The 25,402-nt window shown below is 57.2% G+C and overlaps 1 protein-coding gene across 1 annotated transcript in view; it reads left to right on the top strand.

Moving 5' to 3' along the window:
• POLE (DNA polymerase epsilon, catalytic subunit) overlaps window positions 1-10,914 on the top strand; it is a 29,935-nt gene extending 19,021 nt beyond the window's left edge. Inside the window, exons 32-49 of the mRNA XM_059827955.1 lie at window positions 616-759; window positions 1,125-1,265; window positions 3,580-3,733; window positions 3,821-3,927; window positions 4,791-4,967; window positions 5,378-5,601; window positions 5,750-5,970; window positions 6,669-6,873; window positions 7,341-7,514; window positions 7,803-7,928; window positions 8,455-8,587; window positions 8,703-8,886; window positions 9,004-9,135; window positions 9,243-9,436; window positions 9,656-9,856; window positions 10,139-10,264; window positions 10,390-10,479; window positions 10,711-10,914. Coding sequence (XP_059683938.1) covers window positions 616-759; window positions 1,125-1,265; window positions 3,580-3,733; window positions 3,821-3,927; window positions 4,791-4,967; window positions 5,378-5,601; window positions 5,750-5,970; window positions 6,669-6,873; window positions 7,341-7,514; window positions 7,803-7,928; window positions 8,455-8,587; window positions 8,703-8,886; window positions 9,004-9,135; window positions 9,243-9,436; window positions 9,656-9,856; window positions 10,139-10,264; window positions 10,390-10,479; window positions 10,711-10,824 — 2,847 coding nt within the window. The 3' untranslated portion in view covers window positions 10,825-10,914. The remainder of the gene's footprint in view (window positions 1-615; window positions 760-1,124; window positions 1,266-3,579; window positions 3,734-3,820; window positions 3,928-4,790; window positions 4,968-5,377; window positions 5,602-5,749; window positions 5,971-6,668; window positions 6,874-7,340; window positions 7,515-7,802; window positions 7,929-8,454; window positions 8,588-8,702; window positions 8,887-9,003; window positions 9,136-9,242; window positions 9,437-9,655; window positions 9,857-10,138; window positions 10,265-10,389; window positions 10,480-10,710) is intronic.
• Window positions 10,915-25,402: the final 14,488 nt, after the last annotated feature.

The following is a 25,402-nucleotide window of genomic DNA, read 5'->3' as shown; positions in this document are numbered from 1 at the left end:
CAGATACTTTTATACATTGCTGAAATCCCCCTGAGCTTCCTCTGCTCCAGGCTGGACAGTCCCATGTCTCCCAGTCTTTCCTCATATGAAAAATGCTCCAGTCTCTTCTTCATCCTTGTGGCCCTTCGTTGGACTCTCTCCAGTATGTCCATGTCTCTCTTGTACTGGGGAGCCCAGCACTGGGCACAGTGTGCCTGTGATGGACACAGGATTCCAGTGACAGCTGGAAGGACCCAACATGCAAACGCAGAGGTGGGGTGGTGCCATCCAGGCATTTTCATAAATCCTCGCTGTGCATGGCCATCTGAGCCCAGCCCCTTGTCACCCACTTCATCTTCCAGAAAGGCCTTCAGAGCTGCAGGCAGCCCTTGTGCGAGCACGAGCTTGAGGTGGTTGGCCAGCCTTAGCCAAAGAGTTTTCTCCACGGTGCCCTGGGACAGTAGCAGGACATGGGGACTCCAGCGCTGAGAGCGATGACTCTTTAAGCCCCCTCCTCTCTTTGTGGCCACCAACTGGCCATATAGATCCACAAAGCGCTCCACGGCTTAGACGGAAGCACTGATAACGTGTTGGATCTCCCTGCTAACGCTAACTCTTTACCCCCGTGCCCTGCAGATCGCCGAGACCAGCCAACCTGGGCTGTTCAGGCTGTGGGCGGTGATCGGGAGCGACCTGCACTGCATCAAGTTGAGCATCCCCCGGGTCTTCTATGTCAACCAGCGCGTCCCGAAGCCGGAGGAGGGAGCAGCCTACAGGAGGGTGAGGACCTGCCCCTTCTGGAAGGGAAAACAGCCGCTTGCAGTGAGATAAGGCACTTCACCTCTGCTGCAAGCAGATACTACAAGCATCTGCCTTGCAGGGCCTCACTGTCCCGCTCCATGGATATCGCTCATCCAGTCCCTGGTCCCTCTGCTAATCCCAGCCTGCCCAGAAAGCAGGTTCTCTGTTACAGGCATTTGTAACGTGCATGAGCATAAACCACTGATTTCCTTAGGAGAGAGGAGCACCGGCAGCTGGGCTGGCTCAGACCCCAGCACCTTGCAGCCCTAAGAAGTGCCCCAGCTCCTGGCAGCAATGCCGCGTGGTGGGACGTGCCCCGCTAAGCGTGTCCCTTGCCTCGGCAGGTGAACAGGATCCTGCCCCGCTCAAACTTAGTTTACAACCTCTATGAATACTCCGTCCCTGAAGACATGTACCAAGAGCACATCAATGAAATCAATGCGGACCTCTCTGCTCCGGACATCGAGGGAGTGTATGAGACCCAGGTAACTCCTCCAGGCGCTCTTTTTTAAGGATTGCTGAGTGGTAGCTCGTTAGTCTGAGTGCTAGTGGCACAGGAGGATACCTGGCACTTAAAAATTCAACAGCTTGGTGAGACACCAAAAATCAAAGACCCTGCATGGCGGAGCACTGGGGAATATACCCAGGTTCATATGGGCAGAGATGCTGAGTATCATCAGCACATGGTTTAAGGCATGTCAGGGAAAGGGGGTTTGGTTTGTCTGGAGTTAGGAAACGTGGGGGAAAGAAGGCATTTAAGCAGAAAGGGTGATCTTCCTCTAAACCAAACCAGAACCAGCCTGCTGGTGTTTGAACCAGAAAAGATAAGGGGTATTTAGAGTAAAGATGGGGGAAAACCCCAACACATGTGGAATTGTACATAGTTCTGGGTGCCCTGTCCTCTAAAACGAGGTTATAAAAGCTTTAGAAAAAAGAATAGGATACAACTTGAAAGTTTGGGAAGAGCAAGAACAACCTAAACAAAGTTCAGTACAAAGCCATCAAGCCAAAATTAAATTTACCAGTGTTATTAATGCTGAAAGCCTGAAAATGAAGATGGGAAACTGGGATGCCTACTTCTAATGAGGCCACTGGTTTGTTCAGCAGCTCAAAAACTGGTGACAGGAATTTAGTCAAGAAGAGGTAGTGTCAGGACCTGACCTATATGGAAGTGGCCGAGTAGGCTGCACCATTGTAAGAGTGGAGCTATATGTTAAAGACAGCATAAAGACAAGTGAATTTGCTGCTAAAATGCAGCGTAGAATTATTACGGATCAAAAGTCTTTGCCTAAGTAGGACAAGCTTGGTGTGAGCAGTGGTGCCATTAGCTACAAAATGCTTTGTGAGATGCAAGAGGCTGCAAGGGCAAAAAGCATCATAAAGTTGGGAGACTTCAGCTCCCAAAGTTATTGATATAGCTTGGAAAGTGTCACAGTGGGGCGTGATGAAAGAACCATTTTCAGTCACCTTAAATTTCTGCTTTTAGAAAATTTGCATAAAGGCTCCACAAGGCAAGGCACAACTCTTAGTTTAGTAAGCAGCGCCCAAAACTTAATTCAAATTACTCTGCCAAAATGACTAGCACGTACACAAATTCATCATATTTGTAGGAGATCTTCTGGTAGCAAACCTGTGTCCTCTCCGCTACCGTAGTGTTTAATAAGTGGGAGTAGGTAAAATCAAGAAGCAGCTAGCTAAGAGGAAATTAAAATTAGCAACTGAAGTAAAACAAGGGGCATGGAAATGTTTTAAAGATATAAACGGAAGTGAGATGATCAAGGGGTTCCAGCATCTGCTGTGCAAGGGGAGGCTGGGTGAGCTGGGACTGTTCAGCCTGGAGGAGAAGAGGCTCTGAGGACCTTCTCGATGGGAGGAGTAAAGGAGAGGAGCCAGGCTCTTCTCAGTGGTGCCCAGGGAGAGAACGGGAGGCAGCGGGCACAAACTGAAACATGGGAAATTCTGTGTAATCATCAGAAGAAACTTCTCCTGCAAGAGTGGGTCGAGCGAGTTGCCCAGATGGTTGTGGAGTTTCTGTCCTCGGAGATACAGACAACCCAGCTGGACACAGACCTGGGCAAGGCAAGAGCTGTCTTGGTCTTTAAACATCTGCAGTGCAATTCTGAGCACAATCTCCAAAAAATGTAGCAGGACTAACACAGGAGAATGACGAGGAGGATGCGAGGGAGGGAACACCTTCCTTGCAGGGATGGGACTTAGGGACACAGAAATGCTTCAGCTTGCTGAAGAGATCTGAAAATGGGATGTACTAAGGGTCTATAAAATCAAAACTGGAATGAGGGAAGTGGGATTAGGCAAGGAATGTTTGTTGCTTCTCTCTGTTTTGGGACTAGGTCCCACAGCAAGTCATTCAGGAGGAGTCTTCTGCGGCGGTGGAGTTTACAGCTGTAGGGTTAATAAAACAGGGCGAATCAGTGGTGGATCTCCCGCCGTGCCAATTATTTGGTGGTTCAGATGAAGCCTTTGTCCCGAGGGAGTGCCAAACCACAAGTTGCAGAGCTGCAAGATTGCCCAGATATCACTCCACACATCCTCCAAAGTACCTGCTGCTGCCCTTGATGGTGGGATCCGGGGCTAGATAGGAACGCATGTGAATTAAGAATTAAGATACCTGTTCTGTATCTCCAGCACCGGCAAGCGTGGTAATACCAAACTCATGCCGGAGGCCCCTCAGGTGTGTCCTACCTGTGGTTTTTAAGCCGGGTTGTTCTAGGTCTGAAACCCCTGAGAGGAGCTTGGTAGCGGAACGTTGTTCCACCACATCTCTCTCCATCATTACAGGTGCCGCTCCTCCTCCGTGCCCTGATCCACCTCGGCTGCGTGTGCATGGTCAGCAGGCAGCTTGTCAAGCACCTGGCGGGGCGAGAGGCCGAAACCTTTGACATCGAGCACCTGGAGATGCGCTCGCTGGCCCAGTTCACTTACCTGGAGCCAGGTGAGGCACCCTAGGAGAGGGGCTCGTGGGACACACGGGACCTGGTGCCTGCGGGTGCCACTGATGCTCTGTGCTCTGTGTCCCTAGGAAGTATTCGCCACATCTATCTCTACCACAGCTCCCAAGGCAGCAAGGCGCTCTTGGGCCTCTTCATCCCCTCGCAGCGCAAAGCTGCCGTCTTTGTGCTGGACAAGGTAAGGTGGGACTTTGGAGGCTGAGGGATTGGGGGTCCTGGTGGATGTAAAGCTGGGCATGAGCCGGCAATGTGCGCTCGCCTCCCAGAAAGCCAACCGTATCCTGGGCTGCATCAAAAGCAGCATGACCAGCAGGTCAAGGGAGGTGATTCTGCCCCTCTGCTCCGCTCTGGCGAGAACCCAACTGGAATACTGCATCCAGCTCTGGAGTCCTCAGCACAGGAAAGACATAGACCTGTTGGAGCGGGTCCAGAGGAGGGCCACAACAATCATCAGAGGGAGGAACACCTCTCCTATGAGGAAAGACCGAGAGAGTTGGGGTTGTTCAGCCTGGAGAAGAGAAGGCTCCGGGGAGACCTTCTTGTGGCCTTTCAATGCTTAAAAAGGGTTTATAAGAAAGATGGGAAGAGGCTTTTTAGCAGGGCCTGTAGCGATAGGACAAGGGGTAATGGCTTTAAACTAAAAGAGGGGAGATTTAGACTAGATATAAGGAAGAAATGTTTTACAATGAGGGTGGTGAGGCACTGGCACAGGCTGTCCAGAGAGGTGGTAGATGCCCCATCCGTGGAAACATTCCAGGTCAGGTTGGACGGGGCTCTGAGCAACCTGACCAAGTTGAAGATGTCCCTGCTCATTGCAGGGGGGGTTGGACTAGATGACCTTTAAAGGTCCCTTCCAACCCAAACCAGTCTGTGATTCTGTGATGGGGATCAGGCAGAGGGAGGTTCCTCTGCGCATCCCTGCTGTGTTTCAGCAGGGCTTGGTGGAAGGTATCTCATGATGTATGGAGGGGAGAGCCCCCGGGACCACACAGCCCCGGGTCCCTCTCCCCCCAGCTCTGACCCGGTCCACCTTGGGCGCAGGTACGCAGCAACCAGATGCCGAATCTCACCACCCTCTTCTCAGCGGAACGCAGCGCACTGCTGGAAAAGGCGGGTGAAGAGCTGCTGCCCCCAGACAAGCACACCTTCGAAGTGCGCGCAGAGACTGACCCCAAAGCCGTCTATAGAGCCATCCAGCGACTGCTGCTGGGCTACAAGGTGAGACGAAGGTGCAAGGAAGGTCCCCATGGGACCTTGTCCATGCAGGCACATGGGAAGGGGAGCATGTTGTGGAAGACGCTGGTGCACCAGTTCCAACAACACCTGCACGTAGCTGATGGCCTGAAGGTCAAGGGTAGAAGTGGGTGTTGCTCAAGGGCTTTGTCTTGCTTGGGGTGGCTGCCTCGGGCAGTGGCAGTAGCGAGGCCACCTCAGTATCTCCCCCCATCCCTGCGCTCAGCTGGAGAGCTGATTGCATGGAAGTGGGTGCTTCAGGAGTGCTGGGGTATGCTGTCCCCACCGTGGGGACCTGCTGTGGGGATGGGGCATCCGGCACTGCCAGTTTCCTGCGGAGCAGAGGTGCTCGCTGGAGAGGTGCACCAGGACATGTCCTCTTCCCCTCCGGGCAGGACGAGCGCCGGGGCCCCACGCTGGTCGCTGTGCAGTCTAACTGGGACCTGAAACGGCTGGCGAGCGGGTTGCCCATCATCGAGGAGTTCCCCTTGGTCCCCATCCAGCTGGTAGATGACATCAGCTACTCGGTCCTGGACTGGCAGCGCCATGCAGCCCGCCGCATGATCCGCCACTACCTCAACCTGGACACCTGCCTCTCCCAGGCTTTCGAGATGAGCAGGTGCCCGGGGCGGCCGCGTTCCCCTGGGGCTGCCGTGCCCTTGATGGGACCACAGGAGGCTGCCGTGCCCTTGAGGGGACAGGCAGGGGTCCCTGTCTTCTCTGCAGCTGTGCTCACCCCGATGACCGTTCACCTCTCTGTGCCCCAGGTATTACCACATCCCCATTGGGAACCTCCCCGATGACATCTCCACCTTCGGCTCTGACCTGTTCTTCTCACGCCACCTCCGTCGTCACAACCACTTGCTGTGGCTCTCGCCCACGGCCCGCCCAGACCTGGGGGGTAAGGAGGCTGATGACAACCGCCTAGTCATGGAGTTTGATGAGAGAGCCTCCGTGGAGATAAACAACCCTGGCTGCTACTCCACAGGTGAGGAGGGAGTAGGGTGGTAGCACTGAGCAGGGGCAGAGCTGGATCCTGCTCTGCAAGCCCTGTAGAGGGATGGATGTGGTCTCCAAAGACTGCCTGTGTTGACAGTAGTCACCAGCAGCTTTGGTGTTTCAGCAGCGATCTAGGCAAGGTGCATACCAGGGGCTTGTCCTGGGGCAGGGAGGTCTTTCATTTTTTTTGGCAAAGCTACTGAAGGGATAAGGCTGCCCAGTTCTCTTGCTGTTGTGCCTGGAGTGAAGACCTGCACACCTGTAACGTGTGCCAGCATCCGAATGCAGATTCTTTCCCAATTCATGGCCACCAACAGCAGCACTCAGAAAACCACCTGCAGTGTGTCAGCCCAAGGACAGACTAGCTCAACTGTTCATCCCTGCTGACCCTAGGACAGGTCCTTCTCAGGGGCAGAAGCAGCTTGAGTGGTAGTCAGTTCCGAGCTCCTCTGCTGCAGCTTCCAGAAAAAACTGGTGGTCCCCAGAGGGTTAGTAGGTCCAAGTCTTCTTGGAAGACAAGTGCCGGTCAAGACAATCATGCCTGTGAAAGCATCTCCCCACTTGGTGTGGCAACACCTACAGATCACCCTTATAACTGTGAAAAGCATTTCTGGCAGAGGGGCAGGGAGGGTGTCCTTGTGGGTCCTTTGCCCTGCCTGCCTGCTGAGAGGTTGTGTTTGCTCTTAGTGTGTCTGGAGCTGGACATCCAGAGCCTGGCTGTAAACACAGTGTTGCAGTCCCACCACGTAAACGACATGGAAGGAGGCTCCAGCATGAGCATCAGCTTTGACGTGATTCAGCAGGCGTCCCTAGAAGACATGGTGACAGGGAACCAAGCTGCCAACGTCCCAGCCAGCTATGATGAAACTGCCCTCTGCTCCAACACTTTCAGGTACAGCTCTAGAAGCCAGCAGGACATAGAGCATCTGGTCTCCACCCTGGTAGGTCCCCTTGGGGGTCCTGCCTCTCATTCCCTCCTGGCTTTAGCCTTGCCCAGACTTGTGCCAGCAATGGGGCTTGTGGGGTGCTCTAAATATAAATTCAGGTCTCGAGGGCAGGGCAGGCATCTTCTCCACCAGACTTTTGAAGATCCTGGGCTCAGAACTGCCCGGTGGCTTAGCCACCAGATGTATGAGCATATTGGTGAAGACTTTGCCCTTCCTGTTTCTCCTTTCTTCATGCTCCACTAGGTTACAGTTATTTACCCCGTGGCTCATGTGCTGAGGGCTCACAAGTATTTGCACTGGCAGAGTTCCCGCTTTGAATCCTCCAGCATACCCAAAAAACATGTCCCTGTCTGGAAGGGGGAAGGGGTCGCTCGTGGCTGGTGGGGTGATGCTGGTCTCTGCTCCCTGGCAGGATCCTGAAGAGCATGGTGGTGAGCTGGGTGAAGGAGATCACGCAGTATCACAATGTCTATGCAGACAACCAGGTCATTCACTTTTACCGCTGGCTCCGCTCTCCTTCCTCCCTGCTCTACGACCCGGCGCTGCACCGCACGCTCCACAACATGATGAAGAAGCTTTTTCTGCAGTAAGTGAGACTTGGAGCATGCCAGGCTGGTGAATGGGGAAGGGACAGGTGTGGCTTTAGTGACCAGGACACTGTTGGCACCCACAGTCACTCCTCTCTGCCGCAGCCTCCAGAGAGGTGGGCAGTAGGTTGGACTTCCCATACTGTTTGGGTGAGCATCCTTGCGTGGCATCACCGTCATGCTTGACTCCTGACTGTGCTGGGTCAGCACGTCCTCCATGGGTTGCATCTGGTCCTTGGGCTTTACCTTCCCGCCCGTTGACCCCCGCTCCTGTGTCCTGCCTGCAGGCTGGTGGCCGAGTTCAAGCGTCTGGGCTCCTCGGTGGTTTACGCCAACTTCAACCGGATCATTCTGTGCACCAAGAAGCGACGCGTCGAGGACGCCATCAGCTACATGGAGTACATCATCAACAGGTGGGGTGCGCTTGTCAAGCCAGGCCTGGAGATGAGGCTTCCGGACGATGGATCCGAGGCAGGGCTTGGGGCCAGGGAGGAGGATGCTGACTTTTTACCTTTTGACGGGCCTCAGCACTATTTCTTTTTCCTCTGGCAAAGCTACTGAATGGACAAGGCTGCCCAGTTCTCTTGCTGTCATGCCTGGAGTAGAGATCTGTCCCTTAGCTGTCCTCTATAGGTAATATTCCAAGAATACTCATAGGATTCAATCCAGAGAGACCTTCAGGAGAACTTGAGGTGCCCAGCACCTCATCCCCTGGCTGGCTGTCAGCATCCCAGCCATGGTACAGGCAGCTCGACACAAGCACAGGGAGCCAAGGCTCCTCGGGCATGACTTCCCCTGGGGTCGCCAGCAGGTTGGATGAGAGAGGGGAACCCCATCTCTCCTTGCCAGCACCACCTCCTCCCCACGGTGCCTCACAGAGAAGGCTCTGAACTAGGGATGATGCCGGCACTGTGGGTGACTGCAGTCTCTTTCCTCCAGCATCCACTCCAAGGAGATCTTCCACTCTCTGACCATCTCCTTCTCCCGCTGCTGGGAGTTCCTGCTCTGGATGGATCCAGCAAATTATGGAGGTATCAAGGGAAAAGTGGATTCTCGCGTCCACTATGGGGAGGTAAGAGATGGGAAGTGCTCCGTCCCCCGGGAGCAGGGTGCTGCGGGTTGAGCTGAGCGGGGAGGTGTTGGCTGGGCACAAGGAACTGCTACGATATTGCTGGTTCCTCCAAAAGGACACCAGCAAGAGGCAAGTGTTGGAGGAGGAGAACAGCGAGGAAGAGGAGGAGGAGGCGGCAGGGGAAGAAGAGGAGGAAGGGGAGCCAAACGTGGAGGAGCTGCTGGAGAACAGCTGGAACATCGCGCAGTTCCTGCCCCAGGCTGCCTCCTGCCAGAGCTACTTCCTGATGATTGTATCGGGTGAGGTGTCCCACGGAGGGGACAAGGTCACTTGTGCCTCCCCAGTGCCAGGGAGAGCCTGCAGTGGGGTGGCTGCTGGTGCGGGTTGGAGCTGGAGCCTTGTCCATGTCTCCCCAGCCTACATTGTGGCCGTGTACCACAGCATGAAGGAGGAGCTGCGGCGCAACGCCCCTGGGAGCACCCCCGTCAAGAGGAGGAGCACCAGCCAGGTGTCCCAGGAGGCGCTGGGGGAGATGGGGGCCATGCCCGGTGAGTGCCGAGCCACGGGGCAGCCCTGGTGCAGGTGGAGAGCCACCCATCTTGCTGTCCCCATATGCCACCCTACGGCTCAAGTGCTCTCTGCTCCGTCTCTCTAGGCATGATCACCTTCTCACAGGATTACGTGGCCAATGAGCTCACCCAGAGCTTCTTCACCATCACCCAGAAGATCCAGAAGAAGATGGCTGGTTCTCGTAATGCCACTGAGCCTTCAGACATGTTCCCGGTGCTGCCTGGCTCCTACTTGCCTCTCAACAACCCAGCTCTGGAGTTCATCAAATACGTTTGCAAGGTCAGCAGGGTGGGCCAGGCCCCTTTTCTGAAGGTTTGTGGTCAGGGCTCAAAGTCTGGTCTTTGTCCATGGCTCAGATTTGCCGCAGCTTTCCTCCAGGAGTGGTCTACAACCAGTTTGTCCTGCCCTGCATCCATGTGAGGTCAGGAGGATATGAGCTGTCCTGGTGAAGACGCTCTCTTCTCTGCTGGTAGGCTCAGCTGGCTGTTATTCTTGTAGGTCCTCTCCCTGGATGCCAACATAACCAACCAGGTGAACAAACTGCGTCGGGACCTGCTGCGCCTCATCGAGGTGGGCGAGTTCTCAGAAGCAGCCCAGTTTCGGGACCCTTGCCGCTCCTACGTGCTCCCTGAAGTCATCTGCAGGAACTGCAACTTCTGCAGGGACCTGGACCTGTGCAAGGACCCTGTCCTCTCCCAGGTGCAGCCTCTTTCCTGGGGACACCAGAGGCCCCAGCATGGCAGTGCTGGAGGCCAGTCAATCACATTACCCATCCTCTCTGCCCTTTGCTTTGCAGCTCTGCTCACTGCCGGTGCTCAACCTCACCTAAAGGCCATTTTCTGTTCACCTCCTTTTCTAGCTGCTTGTGACAGGACTGAGCAGCCCTTGGCTTTGGCTGATGCTCTGTCCTTTCCAGAAACCGGTTACACCATCCCAGTGCTTGGGACTCTTGGTGCTCACCTCCCTCCTCTTTGTCCTTAGGACGGGTTGGTGCTGCCCAGCTGGGTCTGCTCCAACTGCCAGGCGCAGTACGACTCCGATGCTATCGAAACAGCGCTGGTGGAAGCCCTGCAGAAGAAGCTGATGGCCTTCGTGCTGCAGGACCTGGTGAGTGCAGGGCTCTCCCGCTCTGCCTGTCCCCTTGCCTGGCTGAGGCCGGGCACATTCACTCTGCCCCTGGCAGAGGGGCTTGGCCTTTTCTCCTGGTCCACCTAAAACTCCCTGGCTTCCAGGTGTGCAAGAAGTGTCATGGTGTGAAGGAGACGCACATGCCTGTGTACTGCAGCTGTGCTGGAGACTTCGCCCTCACCATCTCCGCCCAGGTACGCCTGCACCCTCCTGTCTAGCCCAACCCCATGCCAGCAGCTCCTCCAGGGACAGAAAGGAGCCCTGCGGTGCCCTGTTCTTCCTCTGCCTCTTCTCTAACTGCTTCTCCCCTGGGAGCTGCTCTGCTCCCCTCTGCCCCACCAGCCCTGCCCAGCCACCCTCCTGGAGCCCCCCGCCACCCACGGGTGCTGGGCAGCCTCCTTCCCTCCATGCTCCCTTCTCCCCAGACCTTCATGGAGCATGTCAACGTCTTCCAGAACATCGCCCGGCACTACGGCATGGCCTACCTGCTGGAAACCATCGAGTGGCTGCTGCATACCAACCCCCAGCTGCGGCAATGAGGTGGTGGGCTGCTCCTCCTGCCCGTCGGGGCACCGGGGCCGTGCTGTCACGTCCAGGGGAGAGCAGTCATGGCCCTGCTCTGTGCACCAGACCCCAGAGAAGCTGTGCACCCCTCCTGCGGTGAGGGAGGGAGGGTAGGAGCCATGCCAAGGACTGGGCTGTCCTGCCCCCAGCTGCCTGGTGTGGGGGTCTGGGGGCATCAGGGGCTGGAGCTGTGCTCCACAGGTCTGTGCTGGCCCCCAGGTGTGGTTTTAATGTTGAATTTCTATGAATAAATGGATTGTAGAAGACAGGGGTAGTTTTTGGGGAGGGAGGAAGCAGGGGCTGTAGCCCACAGCTCCACCCATGCCGCCGCGGGGGTCGAGCTGGGTCCTTGCTGGGCAGGAAGGACCAAGGACATGGTCCCATCTGATCCCTGCCTGCTTGGGGGCAGGAAGGCTGCAGCCTGGCAGTCCCCCCCAGCTGTCCCCCTCCAGCTCCCGGGGAAGGGGCTGCCAGCACTGGAGGGGCAGTGCTGGCCCCTAATGCGACACCCACCCTGCCACCGTTGCCCTTTCCAGCTCTGGCGGTGCCTGAAGAGGGATGGGATGGGATGGGAGACCAATGGGCGCTGTTGTGGTCGTGGGACAGGGCTGGAGAAGGACGCAGAGCAGCGGGGCCCCAGCAGGGACAGGGCTATCACCTGTAGTTGTAGCTGGGGGAAGCCAAAGTCCTTTAGAGGTGGAGGCGGTGGAAGGAGTAGCAGGGGTTGCACTCGCTGCCAGACAGGTCCAGGTTGTAGGTCCAGCTGATGGTGACACGATCACCCCACCCTGCAGCAGGGACCGGCAGACCTCCCCCAGCGCCAGAACGCCGTGGGGCACAACATCCCGATGGACGCAGCACCACCATGGGCACGGCACGCCTGCAGGTACGGCACCTCAGTGAGCACGGCCTCCCCATGGGTGTGACATCCCAATGCGCATGACACCCCCATGGGCATGGCAATCCCATAGGCACAGCGTCCCCACAGGGGCAGCAACCAAATGGGCACGGCACCACCATGGGCACAGCATCTCCACGGGCATGGCACCTCCATGGGCAGCCCCAAGGGTACAGCACCCCAACGAGCATGGCATCCCTGCAGGCGTAGAATCTCCACGGACACGGCAATCCCATAGGCAGAGCATCCTCACAGGCACAGCATCCGAATCGTATGGCAGCCCCCACCGGCACGGCTTCCTGGTGGGTATGGCATCCCTGGAAGCACAGCATCTCTGCGGGTACAGCATCCCAGTGGGCACAGCACCCGCCACGGGCACAGCATCCCCCCAACCCACACTGCTCTCACCCAGCCACAGGCACAGCCCCTTCGTCACCCCGCAGCGGGACGGGGCTGGGTCGTCCCCAGTGCTGGGCCACAGGCCCTTGCTGGGGATGCGCAGGCACTGCCCGGCACCCAGGAGCGCTCTGCCCCAGGAACGGCCTTCCCGAATGAGCTGGGTGGGCGCCAAGGAGCGGCTCTAGAGCCAGAGTGGGGGATCCCAAAGGACTGGAAGATGCTGGGGCTGGGCAAGGGGTGCAGACACCGGAGGCGGGGTGGAGCAGCACCCCATTCCTCTCCTGATTTACCTGTTCCCGCAGGTGCAGGGGGCAGGCAGGGCTCCGCGGGGATGCTTTGCTCCTCGGCCACCCGTCACCCATCCCTGCAGACGCGGGAGGGACACCCAGGGAGGTGGCACGGCCCCGCTCCAGCCGCTCCTGGGCTCCCTGCACCTCTCCCGGGCCGGCTCCGGGGACCCCGCCGCGGGCAGGAGGCCTCCGCGCCCCCCCACCCCCGCCGGAGCGGGGCAGGACGCGGAGCTGCAGCGCCCGGTGCGCGGTGCCGAGGGGCCGGTTCCTGCCCGCCATCGCGCTGCCCGCCCCGCCCGCCCCTGCCGCTGCGCCCCGACCGGCCGGGGGGGCTCGGCTGTGCTCGGCTCGGCTCGGCTAAGCTCGGGTCGTTTCGGCTGCGCTCCGATGGGCTCCGATCCGCGGGCTGGGCTGGGCTCGGGTCGTTCCGGCTCGGCTCGGCTGTTCTCGGCTCGGCTCGGCGGGACTCGGCTAAGCTCGGGTTGTTTCGGCTCCGCTCCGAGCCGGAGCCCCCGCCCCGGCGAACCGGCCCGGGCGCTGCCCACGCAGGAGCTCTCCTCGGGCGGGTCCCGGGACACCCCTGCCGAGCTCCGCCGAACCCCCCTCGCTGGGCGGCAGCCGGCGGGACCGAGAGACCCCGGCGGGCGCAGGGCAGAGGCGCGGCGGTCCCGGCCCGCCCCTCCCCTCCCCTCCCGGGACAGAGGGGTCCGCAGCGGCTGTCCCGGGGCTGCTGCCCCACGCCCACCCGTGCGGCGGCACCGAAGCGGGTGGAAGAGGCCCCCGGCTGCCGACCCCACACGCGCCCCCCCGCAGGAGCTCCCCGGAGCGAGGGGGCCCTGGCCGGGGACGCCCGGCTGGCTCCAGCCCCGGGACGCGGAGCATCTCCCCCGGGAGACGGTTCCGCCGCCGCCGCCGAGCCCCGCTGCGGGGAGCGGGGTGGGGAGCGTCCCGCCGGCGACCCCCCACGTCCCGGGTGGGCAGCGCGCGCCGCACCCGCGTGTGCATTTGCTTTTCCCCGTTTCGCAGCAGTTTGTAATAACGGGGCCGCGGGCGGGGACGGAGCCGGGGCGGGGGGGCGGGCGCGGCCGCGCATCCCTGCCGGGGCTCCCACCGCCGCAGCCGGGCGGTGCGCGGGTTCTCTGCCGGGAAGGGGCGGAGGGGGTGGTCCGCTCCCGGGGCCTGAGCGCTGCCCGGGAGCAGAGGCGGGACGGCGGGGAGGAGGAAGGGGCCGGCCGGGGTGCGGGACCCGGCGGGCGGAGGGCGAGCGGAGCGCAGGGCTCGTGTCGGCCACGTCCCGCGGCGAGAACCGGGCTCCCGCGGGGCGGCGGGGGGGTCACGGCGGAGCGGGGAGCTGCCGGGGGGCGGGGAGCGTGCGGGACTCGCTCCGGGGGAGCGGGGGGCTGCGGAGGCAGCGGCGGGGCCCGAGGGGGAGGACCTCTCGCAGCGCGACCGGGACAGAGGAGACACACACGGCAGCTCCGGCAGAGGAGACCGACGCTCCGCTTTTATTGCGCGCACGGCCGGGCAGCGAGCGGAGGCTCCTTCCCGGCGGAGCAGCGCGCCTGCAGCCTTTCCAAGCGGGCCACGTCTGGCACAGGGCAGGAGACCCCCGGGGACCTCATGCGGGGAAGTCCTTGAGGGTCCCCTGCCCGCCTGGCACAGGGAAGAGAGGCAGCGGGATGGAGGGCACAGCCGGACTCCTGCTCCTGCAACAGCGGGGAACCGCTGGCCAGAAACATCCCTGAGGAGCGCAGGCAAGGGGCCCTGCTCAGTGCTGCAGAGGAAGGCAAAAACCCCCAGGGACCTCTGCCAATCTGCCTGGGGGAAAAAAAACCTCCTTCCTGAGCCCAGAACTGGCGATTGCTCCCTGAGCATGTGAGCAAGACCTGTCGCCCAGGCCCCAGGGCTGCCACGGCTCCAGGGGACACCAGCGCTGCCTGACCCCTTCCTTCCCTTCACTGGAGGCACCTCAGGGGCTTCCCAGCACAGACAGCCAAGATGGTTTTCATCCTCTGGCAGATGTCTGTAATCCCAGGTAGCAACCAAGGGCTCCTCCCAGGCAGCTGCCTGAGCTGTTGGGCCTCTTTTGGAGGAACTCCCTCCTCCGGGATCCACCTGACTGCTCCCAGGCATGTCCCAGAGTATTTGTCCTCTGCTTTAGGGACCTGAGATCCTGGGTAGCAGCCCCAGACTCCTCCAAGGAAGCTACCCGAGATAATTTTTCTCCTTTGAAGGAAAATCTCTCCTCCAGGATCTGCCCGAGACTCCTCCCAGGCATCTCCCAGAGTGGTTTGTCCTCTGCTCCAGGGACCTGAGATCCCAGGTAGCAGCCCCAGACTGCTCCAAGGAAGCTACCCAAGATATTTTTTTTTCTTTTTTAAAGGAAGATCTCTGCTCCAGGATGCACCTGAGACTCCTCCCAGTCATCTCCCGGACTCTTGTGACCTCTCCTTTAGGGACTTGAGATCAAGGGTAGCAATCCCAGACTCCTCCAAAGAAACTTCCTGAGTTTTTTTTTCTCCCTATAAAGGAAGCTGTCTCCTTTAGGATCCACCCGAGACTCCTCCCAGGCATCTCCCGGAGAGGCCTCCTCTTCAGGAGTCCTCCTCCTCCTTCTCAGGCCTCTTCCTCCTCAGGACTCCTCCTTCCCTTCCTCCTCCTCAGGAGTCCTCTTCCTCCTCCACCTCCTCTCTTCCTCCTCCTCAGAAGTCCTCCTTCACCTCCTCCTCAAGATTTTCCCTCTCCCTGATAAGGAATCCTCCTCCTCATCCTCCTCAAGAGTCCACTCCCTCTTTCTCCTCAAGAGTTCTCCTCCTCCTCAGGACTCCTCCTTCAACAGAGTTCTCCTCCTCAGGAGTCCTCTTCTCGCTCCTAGAAGAGTCTTCCTATTCAGGAGTCCTCCTTCACCTCCTCAGCAGTCCTCCTCTTCCTCCTCATCAGTCCTCCTCCTCTTCCTCCTTCTTCTCCTAAGGAGTCGTCTTCTTCCTCCTCCTCGTCAGGAATCCTCCTCCTTCTACTCAGGACTCCTTCTTGTACAGAATTCTCCTCAGGAGTCCTTGTCCTCCTCATGAGTACTCCTCTTCAGGAGTCTTCCTTCCCTTCCTCCTCCTCAGGAGTCCTCCTATGTCCTCCTCAGAAGTTCTCTTCCTATTCAGGAGTTTTCTACCTCTTCATCAGGAGTTCCCCTCCTCCTCCTTTTCAGGATTCCTCCTTCTCAGGACTCCTCCTTCTACAGAGTTCTCCTCCTCAGGAGTCCTGCTTTTCCTCAGGAGTACTCCTCCCCAGGACTCCTCCTTATATTCCTCTTCCTCAGGAGTCCTCTTCCTCCACCATCTCCTCCTCCTCAGGACTCCTCCTTCACCTCCTCCTCAGGAGTCCACATCCTCTTCCTCAGCAGGCCTTATCCTCCTCAGGAGTCCTCATCCTCATCCTCATGAGTGCTCCTTCTACTCTATAGGTGTCATCCTCCTCAGGAGTCCTCCTACTACTACTCCTCAGGACTCTTCTTTCTTTGTCTATATCCTCCTCCTCAGGAGTCCTCCTCCTTTTCCTCCTCCATGTCCTCAGGAGTTTTCCTCCTCCTCCTTCTCTAGACTCCTTTTCCTCTTCCTCATGAGTCCTCCTCCTTCTATGGAGTCCTCCTCCACCTCATCTATAGGAGTCCTTTTCCTCAGGTGTCCTTCTCATTGTCCTTCTCATCTTGCTCCTCCTCATCCTCAGCAGTTCTCCTCGTCCTCCTCCTCCCCTGGAGTCCTCTTCCTCATGAGTCCTCCTCCTCTTATGGAGTTGTCGTTGTCATCCTCGTTGTCGTCCTCCTCCTCCTCCTCTAGAGTCCTCTTCCTCATGAGACTCATCCTCCTCTTAAGGAGTCTTCCCCATCCCCCTCCTCCTCTATAGGAGTCCTTCTCCTCAGGTTTCCTTTTCTCCCTCCTCCTCAGAAATCCTCCTCCTCATCCTCAGGAGTTATCCTCTTCCTCCTCGTTCTCTTCCTCCTCCTTCGCTTCTGCCTCAGGAGTCCTTCTCCTCCTTTTTTTTGGAGCCCTGCATGCCCTCAGGTGTCCTTGTCCTCCTCCTCCTCTTCTTCCTCCTCAGGAGTTCTCTTACTCCTCCTCCACAGGAGTTCTCCTCTTCCTCCCCCTTGTCCTTCTCCTCAGAACTCATCATAATCTTCCTTCTCCTCCTCCACCTCCTCCTCAGGAGTTCTCCAGGCATCTCCTGGAGTCTTTTGACCTCTGCTTCAGAGACATGAGATCGCGGGTAGCAGCCCCAGACTCCCCCAAGGAAGCTATCCGAGATGTCTTTTCTCCTTTAAAGGAAACTTTCTCCCCCAAGATGCACCTGAGACTCCTCCCAAATATCTGCCAGAGAGTTTTGACCTCTGATTAAGGGATGTGGAATCTGGGGTAGCAGCCCCAGACTCCTCCAAGAAAGCTACCTCAGATGTTTTTTCCACTTTAAAGGAAACTCTGTCCGCCAGGATGCACCTGAGACTCCTCCCAGGCATCTCCCGGAGTCTTTTGACATCGGATTTAGGGATATAGGATCCCAGGTAGCAGCCCCAGACTCCTCCACGGAAGCTACCAGAGATGGTTTTCCTCCTTTAGAAGATCTCTCCTCCAGGATCCGCCTGAGACTCCTCCCAAGCATGTCCTGGAGTGTTTTGACCTCTGCTTTCGGGACCTGAGATCCCAGGTAGCAGCCCCAGACTCCTCCAAGGAGGGTATCCGAGGTGATTTTCTCCTCTAGAGGAAGATGTCTCCTCTGGGATCCACCCAAGACTACTCCAAGGCATGTCCCAGAGTCTGTTGACCACTTCTTGGGGACCTGAGACTCCACGTAGCAGCCCCACATTCCTCCAAGGAAGATTCCCAAGATATTTTTTCTCTTTTAAAGGAAGATTTCTCCTCCGGGATCTGCCCAAGACTCCTCCCAGGCATCTCCCAGAGTGGTTTGTCCTCTGCTTCAGGGACCTGAGATCCCAGGTAGCAGCCCCAGATTCCTCCAAGGAAGCTACCCAAGAAGTTTCTTCCTCTTTTGGAGGAAGCTCTCTCCTCCAGGATGCACCCGAGACTCCTCCCAGTCATTTCCCTGAGTCTTCCGACCTCTGCTCAGGGACCTGAGATTCCAGGTCGCATCCCCAGACTCCTCCAAGGAAGCTTCCCAAGATGATTTTCCTCTTTTAAAGGAAGCTCTCTCCTCTGGCATCTACCCAAGACTCACCTCAGGAATATCCCAGAGTGTTTGGAGATATGCTCTAGGGACATTAGTTCCTGGGTAGCAGTCCCAGACTCCTCCAAGGCAGCTTCCCAAATATATTTTTCTCCTCTGGGGGAAACTCTCTCCTCTGGATCTGCCCGAAACTCCTCCCAGGCACCTCCTGGAGAGTTTTGACCTCTGCTTCAGAGACATGAGATCCCAGGTAGCAGCCCCAGACTCCCCCAAGGAAGCTACCCGAGATGTTTTCTCCTCTTTTGGAGGAAGTTCCCTCCTCCGGACTATGCCCAAGACTCCTCCCAGGCATCTCCTGGAGTGTTTCACGGATGTGCCTGAGACTACTCCAAGGCATGTCTCAGAGTCTTTAGACCTCTTCTTTAGGGACATGGTACTCTGAGTAGCAGCCCCAGACTCCTCCAAGGAAGGTTCCTGAGATTTTTTTCTCCTTTAGAGGAAGTTCTCTTCTCCAGGTCCACCTGAGACTCCTCCAAAGCAATTCCCGGAGTCTTCTGACCTCTGCTTCAGGGGCATGAGATCCCAGGTTGCATCCCCAGACTTCTCAAAGGAAGCATCCCGAGTATATTTTTCTCCTTTGGGTGAAACTCTTTTCTCCAGGATCTGCCCGAGACTCCTCCCAGGCATCTCCAGGAGTTTTTTCACATGTGCTTTAGGGACCTGAGATCCAGGGTGGCAGCCCCATACTCCTACAAGGAATCTACCCAAGATGTTTTTTCCTCTTTTGGAGAGCAGAGTAGATGGGCAGAATCACCTCCCTTGACCTGCTGGCCATGCTGCTTTTGATCTAGCCCAGGATACAGCTGGCTTTTGGGCTGGGGGCGCGCATTGCCAGCTCATGTCCAGCTTTCTCTCCACCAGTACACCCAAGTCCTTCCCTGCAGGGCTGCTCTCAATCCATTCATCCCCCAGCCTGTATTGATACCGGGCATTGCCCCAACACAGGTGCAGGACCTTGCACTTGGCCTTGTTGAACCTCATGAGGTTCGCATGGGCCCACTTCTCAAGCTTGTCCAGGTCCCTCTGTATGGCATCCTATACCTCAGGCGTGTCATCTGCACCACTCAGCTTGGTGTCATCTGTAAACTTGCTGAGGGTGCACTTGATCCCACTGTCTATGTCATTGATGAAGATATTAAACTGTACTGGTCCCAATATGGACCCCTGAGGGACATCACTTGTCACTGATCTCCATCTGGACATTGAGCTGCTGACCACTACCCTCTGGATGCGACCATCCAACCAGTTCCTCATCCACCGGACAGTCCATCCATCAATTCCATCTCCAATTCAGAGAGAAGGATGTTGTGGGGGATTGTGTCAAAGGCCTTACGGAAGTCCAGGTAGATGACATCTGTAGCTCTTCCCTTGTCCACTGCTGTAGTCACTCCGTCATAGAAGGCCACTAGGTTGGTCAGGCAAGACTTGCCCTTGGTGAAGCCATGCTGGCTGTCTCGAATCGCCTCCCTGTCCTCCATGTGCCTTAGCATAGCTTCTAGGAGGATCTGTTCCATGATCTTCCCAGGCACACAGGTGAGGCTGACAGGTCAGTCGTTCCCAGCATCCTCCTTCCTGTCTATTTTAAAAATGGGTGCAATGTTTCCCTTTTCCCAGTCACCAGGGACTTCACCTGGCTGCCATGACTTTTCAAACAGCATGGAGAGTGGCTTGACAACTACATCAGCCCATTCCCTCAGGACTCTGGGATGCATCTTGTCAGATCCTGTAGACTTATGTACGTCCAGGTTCCTCAGGGGGTCACGAACCTAATCTTCTCTTACAGTGGGAAGTATTTTGCTCCTTCAGTCCCTGTCTTGCGGTCCATCTGCTCGAGAGGTGTGGGAAGAGAAGTTGCCCATGAAGACTGAGGCAAAACAGTTGCTGAGTACCTCAGCCTTCTCCTCGTCCGTTGTTACCAGTTCACCAGTCGTGTTCATCGGGGGGGTATGCTTTCTTTGACCTTCCTTTTCTGGCTGACATACCTGTAGAAGCCCTTCTTATTATTCTTTGTGTCCCTGGCCAAGTTCAGCTCCAGCCATGCCTTGGCCTTCCTGACCCCATCCCTGCACAACTGGGCAGCATCCCTATACTCTTTCCAGGATACCTGTCCCTGCTTCCACTGCCTGTGCATTTCCTTCTTGCCCTTTAGTTTGACCAGCCGGTCTCGACTCAGCCATGCCAGTCTCTTGCCTTCCTTTCCTCATCTCTTACACCTGGGGATCAAGAGCTCTTGCACTCTCTGGAAAGCGTCCTTAAAGATCTGCCAGCTCTGTTCTGCTCCCTTGCCCTTGAGGGCAGTTTCCCAGGGGTTCCTATTGACTCACTCCTTGAACAGCTGGAAGTTTGCTTTCCTAAAATTCAGGGTCCTGACTTTACTCTTTGCCTGACCCATATCCCTCAGGACTGTGAACTCCATCAGTGCATGATCACCGCAGTCCAGGCTGCCTCCGATCTTGACGTCACCAATTAGCTCACTTGCGTTGGTGACCATCAGGTCCAGTATCGCATCTGCTCCAGTAAGGCTATGTGACGGTGCGCTTACCCCACCTCCACAACCTGACCTTTATCCCCCTTAACCCTGCTCAAGCGATAAACACCAGTGGCGGTCGTGATGGCTGCATCTGGTGGTGATGGCTGCACCCGGCTCAAAGTGGATTCGGGAGACAGATAACAACACAATAGCCAAGGGCTGATGTGGGCAATGCGCCCACCTAACCACAGTGCTGGTCAATGTCCCACTCAAGCCAAACTTGGAAGAAACTAAGGTCTGTGGTCAGTATGCAAATACGACTAGGAGTCAGTCATCTTACCCCCCATAAATAGTGAGCAGCTCAAGAGCCCTTTGAGCTTTCCTGCACGGCAGTGGGCTGCACGACGGGATCTCCCCTTGAATAGGGACGCCTCCCAAGGTTACACCTGCCGCAGAGATCCCTTACTCCTCGGTGTTGACAGAGTCCTTGCCGCAACAGATCCTCGGTAAGTGACTAGTAGTTTGCTAAACTTTGTAAGCTTCACTAAGATTATATCTTTGATTGCTTGTGCACATGTAATCCTTTAGACATAAACCGTTGACCAAGTCCAAGACTAAGTTTGGATCCAGCCGCACCTAGACTCCTCCGAGGGAAGGAGTTTAGAATGCAAAGGGGGTCCTCTCTGAACCTCGTGAGTCAGCGGAACGGTCTCCCTAACAGTTCTGTCTGACCCTGTCCTCTACACAGTAAATAATCAAGTGTCCCTTGCCATCGTGCCTTGTTAAACCACTGTCACATTTACTATGAAACAGCAATTTAACAAAGTTTGATATCAATAAACATATTGCTGCTTCTCTCTTACGAGTGAAGTGCATCTATCACTCCAGCTGCGACAGGCTGTCCATTACCTGGCTTAAGAAGTTATCCTCAGTGCTCTCCAGGAGTCTCCTGCATCGCCTACAGCTCACCGTGCTACTTTTCCAGCAGATGTCGGGGTGGTGGAAGTCCCCCAGTGGGACGAGAGTCTGCGAGTGTGATGCCTCCTGTAGCTGCAGCAAGAAGGCTTCTTCAATAGGCTCCCCTTGATCCAGCAGCCTGTAGTAGACACCAACCATAAGGTTCCCTTTGTTGTCTTGGTCTCTAATTCTCACCCACAAGCTTTCAACTTGCTCGTGGCTATTCTCCAGAGACAACTCTTCACAATCTATCCATTTCTTGACATAGAGGGCAAGCCCTCACCCCTCCCCTTCTTTACCTGTCCCTTCTGAACAGCCTGTAGCCATCCATAGCTGCACTCCAGACATGGGGTTCCTCCCACCAGCTTTAAGTAATGGCAACTAGGTCGTAGCTTTCTAGCAGCACGGTGGCTTCCAACTCCTCCTGTTTGCTGCCCATGCTCTGTGCATTGGCGCAGAGGCACTTCAGCATGTCACCTCCTCAGAGGAACACACATTAATTCCTTTGAGGTATTAAAAGAAGCATGACCAACAGGACAAGGGAGGTGATTCTGCCCCTCTGCTCTGCTCTGGCGAGACCCCACCTGGAATACTGAGTCCAGCTCTGGAGTCCTCAGCACAGGAAAGACATGGACCTGTTGGAGCAGGTCCAGAGGAGGGCCATAAAAATCATCAGAGGGAGGAACACCTCTCCTATGAGGAAAGGCTGAGAGAGTTGGGGTTGTTCAGCCTGGAGAAGAGAAGGCTCCAGGGAGACCTTCTTGTGGCCTTTCAGTACTTAAAGGGGGCTTGTAAGAAAGATGGGGACAGACTTTTTAGCAGGGCCTGTAGCGATAGGACAAGGGGTAATGGCTTTAAACTAAAAGAGGGGAGATTTAGACTAGATATAAGGAAGAAATGTTTTACAATGAGGGTGGTGAGGCACTGGCACAGGCTGTCCAGAGGGGTCGTATGTGCCCCATCCCTGGAAACATTCCAGGTCAGGTTGGACGGGGCTCTGAGCAACCTGACCTAGTTGAAGATGTCCCTGCTCATTGCAGGGGGGGTTCGACTAGATGACTTTTAACGGTCCCTTCCAACCCACAACATTCTATGATTCTATGATTTCACTGTTGTTTCCCTCTTGGCTCCTATTACCTCAGGAGCCCCCGGTTCATCTCCATAAGACTTCACCTGTGCTGCGCTGTACCCAGCACGTCTCAGAGCAACAGGCTGAGGGCCCTCGCTAGCACCCTGTCCCGCTAACCTTGGCATGTCATCCCACAGCTTGTCACGGGCAAGCCTGATATCATCTCCCTCCCCTTCCAAGTCTAGTTTAAAGCTCTGTCAATAAGACCTGCTAGCTCGGCAGCAAAGACCCTCTTCCCCCTTTGAGAAATCCCATCCGACACCAGCTGTCCTGGTGCCGTGTCAGCCTTCCCATTATCAAAATACCCAAAACTGTGATGTTGACAGGAGTCACAGAGACATGTATTAATAGACCGGGTCCATCTGTTTCTTCCACTGATGGTGCCCGCAACTGGAAGGCGAGAGGAAAAAATAACCTGCGCTCCAGATTCCCTTACCAACCGTCCCAAGGCCCTGAAGTCTCTTTTGATTGCCCTTGCACTACGCGTTGCAGCTTGATCACCACCCACGTGGAAGAGCAGTAACGGGTAATGGTCCGAGGGCCGTACCAGGCTAGGGAGTTTCCTAGTGATGTCCTTAGCCCAGGCCCCAGGGAGGCAGCAGACTTCCCTAAGAGGAGGGTCTGTGCGGCATATCGGACCCTCTGCTCTGCTCAGAAGGGAGTCGCCTACAACCGTAACACAGGGGGTAGGCCTTTCTGACCTTGGCAGCACCTCTGGCGTGGACGGACCGTCATCCCCATGGTCCATTGACTGGCCTTCCCCAGCCAGAGCCTCAACCCTCTTGCACAGAGGCACCTGGGAGGGCGAGGGGGGCACGGAGGGGGTTCGCCTGCTGCCCCTGGCGTGGGCTTGCCTCCGTTCACCCCTTTCCTCTAAGCTACCGCCTTCGGCCTGGCGGGGGGAGGACACAGGATCCCCTCGGTCTCGGGTTTTTGCCGGTGGCTGCTCCTGTTCCCATCTCGGGGAGAGCAGCGCGCGGTTCCCCCAGCCCAGCTCTGTCTCAGCCCCCCGACGCCCCCCGACCTTCCTACCTCCCCCCGCAGCTCTCCCACCGGGCCGAGCAGGCGCTCCGCTGGGTCACCCCTCCGCAGCTCTTCTCGCTCCCGCCCGCCGGCACCAGCCCCAGGCTCCGGCACGCCCGGCAGCCCGAGGCCCGGGCGGCTGCCCCTTCTCGGGGGGGCTCTCTCCGGCTGCCGCCGCCGGCCTGGCGAGCGCAGAGGACGCGGCTTTCTGCCGGCGGGGCACCGCAGCCGAGCTCCTCCCGGCTGCCACGCCGGCCTCGCCCGCTCCGGGCGCCAGCGCTGCCCCGGCCGCTGTCGAGAGCCGCGGGGGCGGCCGCGGCCCGGCGCGCCCAGACCTGCCGCTCCGCTCCGCTCCGCTCCGCTCCGCTGCGGGCCGGGCCGGCTCCGGAGCGGCTCCCCTCGGCCACCGGCCGCTCCTGTCCGTTACAGCGCGGGGCGACCGCCCGCCGCCGCCCCGGCCCCGCCCCGGCCCCGCCCCGGCCCCGCCCCGGCCCCGCCCCGGCTCTGGCGGCAGCTGCCGGCGGCTCTCTCCGCGGCCCGGGCGCTTCCCGCCCCGGGAGCCCCCCGCTGCGCCCAGACCTGCCGCTCCGCTCCGCTCCGCTCCGCTGCGGGCCGGGCCGGCTGCGGGGCAGCTCGCCCCGGCCACGGCCCGCGCCTCTCCGCCACAGCCGGGCAGCGGCCCCAGGCCCCTCCGGGGGAGCTTCCCGCGGTGCTGGAAGCAGCTCTCTCCTGCGGGACCCGCCCGCCACTCTGCCGGGCGTCTCCCGGGGTCTGTTGACCTCTGCCTGAGGGGCCTAAGATCCGGGGTAGGAACCCCAGGCCCCTCCAGGGAAGCTTCCCGAGGTGTTTTATTCTGTTTTGGAAGCAGCTCTCTCCTCCGGGATCTGCCCGCACCCTCCTGCTGTCCTCCTTGGCCGGGGGCCAGACCCAAAAGGCTCCTCGACCGGTGGGGGGGTCGAGACCGCGACGGGGGATCCCTCGCATCCCCCGAGACGCACGGCCATGGGGGCTTCCTCCTCCGAACCTCTCTGCTCTATTACAGATGGCCACCAATGCCACAAAATTCCCCGAGCAAGTATGCCCGGGAATAAAAAAGCAAGTGTCTCTGTCCCAAGCTCGTACAAATAATTATCAACCACAGCAGCACCAAGTGTATAGGTAGTAGTACAGGTTAACACAAACTTGTCTCTAATAAAGTCAATGCACCAACAGTTGAACAGCAGATATACTTGGGATAGGTCCCTTGTATGTCCCTCGTTGTCCTGGCAGGCTGTGCTGGAGCCCTGGAAGGGCTTTCCATCCGTCCCTCCCCGCCAACACAGTTCCTTATCCCATTTCCCTCCTCAGGCTCACATGCAAAGAAGGTTTAAGCACCCTCAGACAGACCCACCGCACCATCCCGCGTCTGAGCAAGTAACTCGTGGTCAGCCTCTGCCTGTGGCAAGAGGAGCCTGCTCAGGGCTGGAGCTCTCCCACTCCTCTCGCTGGTAAAAGCAAGCTGAGAGCACCTACCCTGTGCAGTGCCTGGCCTTCTCCTGCAAGGAGAAAGGCTGTCTGCCTGGACGTGCTCTCTCTGAGGGTGTTCCCAAGTACTACATAGACTATATCCTCTATATAAGCATTTTACACAAGCGTGTGAGTAATGGGGCCACCACAGGGGCAGGCAGAGGCATGTAGAGCTGCACACAGGAAGCATTCGAGTGCCACAATTTGTAAGATAAAGAACAAAGTTGTTTTTTTTTTTTCATATGTTGAGAATGATGGTTTATTGTAAACGCACTAGCGTGATGGCAAAAATTTGCCTGAGCACGCCCTAGGCACATCTGAAATCTTAACTCCCAGCCACATCCCGCTACGTATCGAGGGCATAAATAATTACACAAGTTGTAGTGTTGTGGTAAAATCTAATCCAAACTATTTTCACCGATTTTGATCTTTTTAATGCTGTGAAGCAGAGTACAGGAGTCCGTCTAATAATAAAACGTCTGCTTCTTGGAGGGAAAGAGTGTTTTCTGCCAGGGTAAGACTGATTAAAACAACACACAGTTCCAAGTTGATGCTTGTTTTATTAGAATCTCATATAAGGATTTTTAAATGTAAAATTCCCAATTTATGACACTCAAGGATCAAAACCTTAAAGCTTGTTGCTCTTTTTCCA

Source organism: Gavia stellata, chromosome 21 (genome assembly GCF_030936135.1).
Source record: "Gavia stellata isolate bGavSte3 chromosome 21, bGavSte3.hap2, whole genome shotgun sequence".
Taxonomy (NCBI): domain Eukaryota; kingdom Metazoa; phylum Chordata; class Aves; order Gaviiformes; family Gaviidae; genus Gavia; species Gavia stellata.
This window is presented reverse-complemented; position numbering and strand designations above follow the sequence as displayed.